Genomic DNA, 9,544 nt, shown 5'->3' on the forward strand with positions numbered 1-9,544 from the left:
TTCGTTTTATGTTGTAATGTTGCTCCTTGTTTTCTGTTGAATTCATTTCTAATTATTTTTCAAATAATAACAGGTAAATACCCCCCCCCCCCATATAAGATTTTTTTGTAGAACTTTCGTCAGATTGGCTGGACGAAGGTTGCAGGGTGCTTAAAAGAAAAGAAATAAGAAGATCTAGTGAAATAACATGAAATTTTAAGGAATGAAGGTACAGAAGAAGGAATGAGTTTAAAAACCGTGTTAAATTTTTTTTGAATCTTCATCATGGTAACTACAGATGAGGCTACGGGTGCTCTTAACAAGAGAAAAATAAAGAATGAATTTAAAAAAATCTAACGAATCTAAATTGTTATATTCTCTATCTAACAAATTATTCTCTAATGCCAAAAAATATCACTGTTTAAAAATATTTCTTTTAGAAAGAATCTCTTTTTGAGTTTTATGTTCTCTGAAAAAGGCTCATTAGATAGCCTTTGACATAAATCTTAGGTATATTTTGACATCTTCAATCAAAATTCTTATTTTCTCTACATAATACAAAAGTTTTTTCCTGTGGTGGCGTCGCTATTCAAGAAGCGTCGCTAATCCGATACAATATAATACAATACCAAAGCTTTCAGAGGGACGTCATTACAGTTATGAGGTGCATATAAAGTAACATCATTTCTTATAAAAACGTCATGGCCAGATAATAATCCTTACGTCATTATTTATATAAAAGAAGTGGATCAATTGATGGCGGCTATTGTAAAAAAACTACATGGTTACGAATAAGATGTCAAATATGAAAAAGTATTTTAATCCTAAGAAAAGGAGTTTCTTATGTCAACAAGAGTGTCAAGTCCTTATAGAAGAGCATGTTAGACTAAAGACGTTTACTAGTAGTTGGAAGGCTAATTTTATTGACATCAGAGAATTAGCTGAAGCTGGATTCTTTTATACTGGTCTTGGTGATCAAGTACAATGTGCTTTTTGTGGGGTAGTAATATATCATTTTGAGGAAGGAGATGTACCTATGGAAGAACATAGAAGACATTTTGAAAGATGCTGCTTTGTGCAGGGATTTGAACCTTTTAGTTTACCTCCTGCATCCGGTGGTATATCGACAGGTCTTTTCTTATATATGGGTGACTCTTTTCCATATATTCAATCCATAATACTGCAAGAAGTCATGAATAATTTCCTGGCCAACTCTGGAATTTATCCCCACTGTGGCCCCAAGCATCCTAGTAAAAGCACTTTTGAAGCTAGGTTAAAAACTTTTGCTAATTGGAATTACAGTGACCGGATGGATCCCAGCAAACTTGCCGAAGCTGGATTTTTCTATTTGGGAGTGTCAGATAAAGTGAACTGTTTTCATTGCGATAATAGTCTGGACCGCTGGAAGGTAACAGATGACCCTTGGGTTGAACATGCACGGTGGTTTAGTGAATGTTTGTTTTTAATTCATTCAATTGAAAATATATTTGAAGAGGAAGTCAAAGATTCTTTTAAAAGGAAAGCAGAGACCGAAAACACTGAAAGTCAAAGAAGGCTAGAGAAAAAACTGAAGACAGAAATACCAAATAAGCCAAAAAGAATGAACGTAGACATGTCTGAGGAAGTAATTGAAGAACGATATAAGTGTAGAGTATGTCTAGACAAGCGAGTCGAATACATATATTTGCCATGTGGACATCTTGCGTCTTGTTCCATCTGTACTTTAGTTTTAGCAAACTGCCCACTCTGTCGTCAGGCTATTGGTTACACGGCGAAAGTATTTCTTCCCTAAATTAAAATTTGGGTGCAACTGGTTAAATTATAAACATGGTAGAATCGGATGCTTGATTTGGATTTAGTTTCCCAGTGTTGTTGCTTGACACTTTTTGGGTATGTAGTGGGCTGCTCCAGCAAACCCTTCAGAGGTTGGCCTCTCCTTCTGCAAGGCTTAAAGGTAGGAGGTTTCATAAGGAGCCGACTTCCATCCCTTTCGGGGTCATCACTACCTTTGATTAGTTTAACCATCTTTTCTTCTGTCGTGTGTGTATCCGAGACCCACTTAAACTCCAGCGTCATTCCAATTGATGTCAATATTTCTGGATATATTATGCTAAGACTGGATTGCAAAATCACATAAGCTTGAGTTTTGGTGAAGGTGAATTCAGATTGGAAGGAAAATCAAGATCATGTGGGTGAATGTGAACCAGCCAAACAAATTTTATGTTATCGGTTTAGTGTATAGTTTACTAAAGATAAAAATCCCTGTGTATGCGGATAATTGCTTGGAATTTCTAAATATATAATTCACAAAATCAGGTATAATCATACATGGGTAAGTGAAATTTCCCCTCTATATTCTCTAAAAATTTCTACCTTCAAACCATTAGCTTTGATGTTACATTAGTACTAGGGGTATTAGTAGGAGCAATAGTAGCAGTAGTAGTGTCGTATTAGTAGATTAAATAAAAAAAATTAGTTTTTTTAACTGAAAGTAAGGAGTGATGTTAAAACTTAAAATGAATAGAAATTACTCCGTATATGAAATGGTTTGTCCCCTCCGCAATCCCTCGCTCTTTACGCTAAAGTTTTTAATTGTTTTAAAAAGTAGAATTGTGGCAAAGAGTCAAACTTTAGCGTAAAGAGCGAGGGATTGCGGAGGGGACAATCCCTTTCATATACGGAGTAATTTCTTTTCGTTTTAAGTTTTAACATCGCTCCCTACTTTCAGTTAAAAAAAACTAGTTTTTTATATATTTAAATTCTGAACGTTTTTGAATTAATGCATGTTTGATTTTGGCTCTCCGCACATAAATTATTAAAATGAAATTTGCATATTAATTCTTTTTTTGGCTAAATGGCTTTCTCTTAGTTTTGATCAGACGATTTTGAGGAATAAGGGATGGGGAAGGAGTCCTAGTTGCCCTCCAATTTTTCGGTTACTTAAAAAGGCAACCAGAGCTTTTAATTTTTAACGAACGTTTTATTAGTAAAAAGTATGCGTAGCTTAAGAATTAAGTTACGTAACAAACCTTTATATTCTTTTTTTTATTATGTATATGAGGGGGTTTGTCCCCTCGTTAATACCTCGCTGTTTACACTAAATCTTAAGTTTTATCCCAATTCCTTAAGAATGACCCCTGAATCAGAGAGGCCGTAGAATAAATAGTTGAAATTACTAAAAATACTTTAGCACAAAGAGCAAAGTATTTATCTCTTTCTAAATACATCGCTCTTTATGCCAAAGTATTTTTAGAACCCCTCATATGCGTAATAATCTCTGTTCGTTTCAAGTTTTAATGTTACTCCTTACTTTCAATTGAAAAATCTTTTTCATGTTTATTTTTTCATTGTTTTTTTATAATAATGCTAGAAAATCCTGCGTCCTTTTCATTGAGTTTCTCTTCCTCCATGACATATTCTTCCAAAGAAAGATCCTCCCAAATAGCCCCCTCCCCTCAATCCCACCCCAAAACCGGAAAAATCCCCCTGAAAACGTCTGTACATTTCCCAGTAACCATTACTGTATGTAAATACTGGTCAAGGTTTGTAACTTGCAGCCCCTCCCTCAGGCACTATGGGGGAGTAAGTCATCCCAAAGGCATGGTTATTATGGTTTCCGACTATGCGGAACAAAATGGCTATCTCAATTTTGATCCGTTGACTTTGGGAAAAAATGAGCGTGGGAGGGGGCCTAGATACCCTCCAACTCTTTTGTTTACTTAAAAGGGAACTAGAACTTTTCATTTCCGCTAGAATGAACCCTCTTGCGAAATTCTAGGACCACTTGGTCGATACGATGACCCCTGGGAAACAAACAAACAAACAAATAAACACGCACCCGTGATCTGTCTTCTGGCAAAAAATACGAAATTCCACATTTTTATAGATAGGAGCTTTACATTTTTGCTGTTTGGTTCTCTAATACGCTGAATGTGATGGTATTTGTGAATGTGATTTTCGTTAAGATTCTATGACTTTTAGGGGGTGCTTTCCCCTATTTTCCAAAATAAGGCAAATTTTTTCAGGCTCGTAACTTTTGATGACAAAGACTAAATTTGATGAAACTTATATATTTAAAATCAGCAAGAAAATCCGATCCTTTTGATGTATCTTTTAGCACCAAAATTCCGTTTTTTAGAGTTTCGTTTACTAATGAGCTGGGTCGCTCTTTACTGTTTATGGGTTACCACGAACGGTTTGAACAAGTATTGCGGAGTAACATCAGTATTAATAGTAGAAGTAGCATAGATATGTTGTCTTATGCCCCATTGTATGAGAGGGATGTTATACCTCTTTTGATGCCCTGGAAGTTATGGCTTGATACGGTAAACTGTTACAAGGATATTACTGATATGCCCTTTTGACAATGTGTATGTACAGACTATATTTTGATTTAGTTAAACTTTCCCCAGAACATTTCCTTAAATTTTAGCTTTAATATCGACATCCTTGGCAGTACTTACTTTAGAGGCAGTAATTGTAGTGGTAGTAATTTCAGTAATTGTACTGGTAGTAATATCACACAAATAGTACATTTTTGGTCAGTTGGTTATCCCCCATAACATTATGTGAAAGTTCTAGATTAATAAATTCAGTTATTCCAACTTCATCGCTTTTGACACCCCATGTGTATATAATGTGTTTTAATTTAGTTCAACAATTCCCCCTAAATTCTCTGAAAGATTTACCTGAATGTCCATCATCTTCTTGGACATTTAGAGTCAAACGCACCGACTTTTCTCAATTGCAAAACAACTATACATGAACACGTGCCTAATTGTGAAGCCCTATAATTTTCTTTGGGGGGATGACTGTGTTGGGAGATGGATAGCCCAGAAGACAAATTTACAAAACACTTTCAACATTACCCCCTTTTCAACAACATTGAATTAAATGGCTACCTAAAACTTTTGGTTGGATGATTGGGGAATTAACTGGCGTAAGAGGGGGTAATGGTTTACCTCCAGTCACTTTTGTGTCTTGATAGAGCCACATAAAAACAAAACTAAGGCTCTCGATTTTCCAATCGAATGAGCACTCTCCAAAGTTTCTACGATCAAGTCCTGTAAAAAAAACCTTCCAATATGCTGATAGTTGGAAACCCGCAAGTTGGAAACCTTGGCCTTGGAGCTTGGGAATTTGTCAACTCCTTAGTTGAAGTTATTTGACTTTTGGACTATTTTGAACAAATGGCTATATTAAAATTTTTACCGGATGCATTAGGTAAAAATACCGCAATGGAGGGGGGGGGGCTCGTTATCGTTGAATTTCTTTCCTCTTAAAAAAAACAAAACTTTTTATTTCCAGTCGAAAGAGCCCCTTCCAAAGTCTACGCTCCCATCATTTCCGTAAAACCATTGTAACCAATGTAACCAATGTTGCCCATGTAACCAATGGGCAACTAGCACAAATTACAGTCATTGTCCGAAGAGTTGGAAGGGGCTATCAAGCCATAGCTATTTAAGTACCTTTCCGAACAAAATGAATATCTCACAATTTCTGTAAGAAGAATTAGGAGTGAGTTGAGGGGGGGGGGGGAAGTGTACTGGTTACCCTGTGATCACTTTTGACGCTCAAATAGAGAACTAAAACTTTGAATTTCAAATTAAATAAGCCTTTTTTAAAGTCCAGAACGAACACAAAACAAAACAATACATAATTATATCAAAGAACAATATTTCTTTGATGCAATAGCAAAACAAAACAACAGAAGGACAAGGGCATCGTTTGGGAGGAACTTAACCCTTGATTTTTTGGATGTCCTCTTGCACCTATCCTCCCTATACACAACCTCTTTTGCCCAAATCCATCCGATCAAAATTTTGACATTCCCAGTTTGTTCGAAATTGTTCAAAGATCAGATAAAAAAAACTTTGGGTTCATCATAATCACTCACCCCCAAATCCTGAGTCTCGGTTGTAAATTACACCCTGATGGCAAATAAAGCTTGAGAAACGGTCGTATAAACCTCGGAGGGGATTCAGATGATTAGACGTTGAAAGTTCCAATTCCCTTTTTAAGAGTAAAAAGTGATTCGATGGCAACTAGCCCCCTCCCAACCAACCTTCTTTGCCCCAAAAATGTCCAATCGAATTTGTTTTACGGAGCCAGTCTATTCAAAATAGGCTATATCATTTAATAAAGACTCCATGGATATCTGAATCCCAATATATCTGATCCCACCTGAATCTGGGAGCAAGTACTTTAAATTATGCCCTGAGGGCATATAAAGATTTTTTGGAAGGTATGGTAGCATAAACTTTGGAGGGAGCACATTTGATTGTAAATCAAAATTTCTATTGTCCCAATTAAAAGTCAAAAGTGACCCGATGGCAATTTACCCGACCCCTACACCAACCTTCTTTTCGCCAAATTCGTCTGATCGAGAATTTTACTCGAAGCAATTTTATCCAAAATTGACCAAAAATCATATAAGAAAAACTCCAGGGATAACACAGCCCCCCTCCACAGAACCAGGGGCCAAGAGTTATAAGTTATGCCTCCGTGGCATATAATGCTCTTATTGAGGTGATTTTAGTATAAACTTGGGAGGGGGTCCATTTGACTATAAATCGGAGTTTTATTGCCTTTTTTAAGAGTCAAAAGTGATTGAAGGGCAACTAGCCCCCCAAAGCCCCTTTTCCCCCATATTCATCTGGGCAAAATTTGTGATATATATATTTCATTCAAAATAGTTTAGAGTTTCAAACTCCCTAGAGCCCGGGGGGAAGTGTTTTAAGTTTTTCCCCGGGGGCAGATAAAGCCTTGTGTAAGATATGGTCATATAAACATCAGATGTTGCTCGTTTGATTGGAATTTGAAATTTGTATTTAACTTTTTAAGAGTCATCAAAGTGATCGGCGGGCATACATGCCCCTTCCTCCACACCACCACCCTCTTTTCCCCATATGTATCCAATCAAAATTTGAGATATAGTAGGGGAAAGATACGGAAAAAAATGGTCGAACCAGGAAAAAATTGGTACAGAAATTATTTTTGCACCACTGTGTTCAGAAAAGAGAGCTCTACAACATATCAAAAATCTAAATCTCCATCCCGTTGCGAAATTCCCTTTTTTCACGTTTTTTGCGCCTATTGTTTAGATATTTCCAGAATCCCGAGAATGAGGAACCGTGAAAAGAAAAATAGTTTATTGATGGTTTCCCTTTTAAGAAACGATTGATTTTGTGCTCTTTTATTAGACAGAAACATCACGTTTAATCATTTAATTCTTTTTTATGTTTTGTTTTTGTTTTTGTATGAAGTAAAAAAAAAAAAAAAAAATCAAGCGACACACGATCACGGGGTATTTTTCGAAGAGGAGCACGAATTTTTCGGTTCAGAATGAGGGTTTTCGTTGTAACATTCACCGACAGCTCACTTATTCCCAGTTCTCTTTTTTAGATGGCTGAGACCGCAGTTTTATGTCCCCTTTGTGAACGTTCAATAGACACCTCAGAATCGTCGGTACTGGCAGAAAAAGGAGCTATGGCGATCAATGAAGCTAGCAAAACGAGAGGTACCAGCATCTCTGTCGAGGCAGGGAACCAAGTCCATCTTGCTTGCAGAAAGACTTTCACAAACAAAATATACCTGTCGAAAATTGAGAATGAGAGACGACGAACCTTGCAAGAAAAGACGGAAGCAAAAAAAGTGGTACTCCGATCACGGACCCCAAGTTTCAACTTCCAAGAGTGTTGCTTTTTCTGCACTACAAGGATAAATCTCCACACTACCCACAGAAAAGGACACGAGTGGTACAAGGTTCAGACTAAAGACTTTGAAGAGAGTGTGAAGGCAGTGTGCAAAAGCCGTGATGATGATCGGTCAAATAACGTTTTCCGCCGAATATGTGCAGTGTCAGACCTGCACGCAGTTGACGCCATTGATCACGCAGCCTGTTCTTCTATGTTTCGATTAAATAAGAGCCTTCCAGCCAGATTTGCGACGCAAGAACTTTTTGGAATACTCGAAGATACTGAGCCAGATAAAAAACGTCCAAAAAGGGGGAGGCCAGGTCACGATGAAAGATATCAGGCGTTTTTGAAGCTGGCTACTTTTTTCGAAGAAAATGACGAAGAACAGTATACAGTCAGTGAACTTGTTGTTAAAATGATAGAGCTTTTGAATGGGACAGACCTTGAACCGTAATGTAACAAGTACTTAAAGAGCAAGCTTCTGGAATATTTCAGTGACCAGCTAGTATTTGCAACTATAGACGGTAAGGCTGACGTGGTGACATTCAAAGAAAAAGCATCAGCGATACTCTAGAATTTTTATTACTTGGACAAAACCGATAACGAATAGAGTGAGAAAATCAAGCTTATTAGACCAGCAGCAAAGATTATCAAAAGTGATATCAAAGGACTGCCAGCACAGAAGGAATCATATATGACCGCAAAGCAGATTTCTTCTGGAGAACAGCTGGAAGGCTCTCTACCTGATAGCCTAATGGTGTTCTTAGATGAAATATTCCTTGGAACCGATATTTCCTTCAAAGTGCTTGCCATTGGCAATTCCATCGTTCAAGCAGCTCGCCCACATGCCCTCATTTGTCCACTGCAACTAGGCTTAGCAGTGCAACTGGATCACCATTTCAAGTCCAGATTTCTTATTGACACTCTACACAGCCATGGATTCTGCTCCTCCTATGCTGAAGTCCAGAAATTTAAACGCTGTGCATCAGTCCATGATGAATCTAGCCTTGCAGGAGTTACCTCCGCACATGCTGTGCAGCATGTAGCTGATAATGCAGATTACGATGTTTGCACGATGGACGGAAGAAACACTTTCCATGGGATGGCTCTGCTAGCAACAGTCACGCCTCCTCTCATTAACACCCGATCGCCCATTCCGAGAGTTGAAGTTTCATTAGATGAAGTAGCCCAAAAAGGAAAAATTCCCATCTACCCTTACCGCTCAAGTGAGACAGTGCTTTCAAAGGTGCAATATGAGAAGATCCCTGGCAAAAATGTCAACGACCCGTATGCCTCACTCGATTAGCTCTGGTTAGCTACCGGGTTCCTGAATGTCCCAAGGCCGAGCTGGAATGGATTCATGCAGTCAGTTTTCTCTAACCAAATACATCATCAAACGGGAAACCTTCGCAGCAAGGCAAGCGTCTTGTTTTTGCCCATGATTGACCTCCCGTCTAGCAACGAATCCTGCCTTTACTCAACCTTGCGCTTTGTAGCTTCGCAAGGCAGAACCTACGGATTCACACCCGTTCTCACATTTGACCAGCCGCTCTGGTGGAAGTCTATGAAGATCCTCAAGTCCGACACGACGAATGTCTACATCGAGTTCCATGGAAGGTAGGGTCAACCTTCAAGGTCATCTTTGCTTCATACGTCCATTACGTACAAGCAAGGTACCTTAGTGCGATCGTTGTGTTTGACGGATATGAAGGTGGTCCAGCAATCAAAGATGCTACCCATTTACGTCGAGCAAGAATGGTTGGCGGCCAAGTCTTTTTCACAGAAGAGGTGACCCTCTGCATGAAGAAAGAAGAGTTTCTTTCATGTAAGACAAACAAAGGACGTTTCCTGAAGCTGCTCGGCAACCA

The 9,544-nt window shown here is 38.2% G+C and overlaps 1 protein-coding gene across 1 annotated transcript; it reads left to right on the forward strand.

Moving 5' to 3' along the window:
* The first annotated feature begins 750 nt into the window (after window positions 1-750).
* Window positions 751-2,466, forward strand: LOC136043259 (E3 ubiquitin-protein ligase XIAP-like). Its single transcript, XM_065728190.1, has one exon. The coding sequence runs from the start codon at window positions 761-763 to the stop codon at window positions 1,769-1,771; it is 1,011 nt and encodes a 336-aa protein (XP_065584262.1). The 5' UTR covers window positions 751-760; the 3' UTR covers window positions 1,772-2,466.
* Window positions 2,467-9,544: the final 7,078 nt, after the last annotated feature.

This window comes from Artemia franciscana, unplaced genomic scaffold (assembly GCF_032884065.1).
Source record: "Artemia franciscana unplaced genomic scaffold, ASM3288406v1 Scaffold_4081, whole genome shotgun sequence".
NCBI classification, from domain to species: domain Eukaryota; kingdom Metazoa; phylum Arthropoda; class Branchiopoda; order Anostraca; family Artemiidae; genus Artemia; species Artemia franciscana.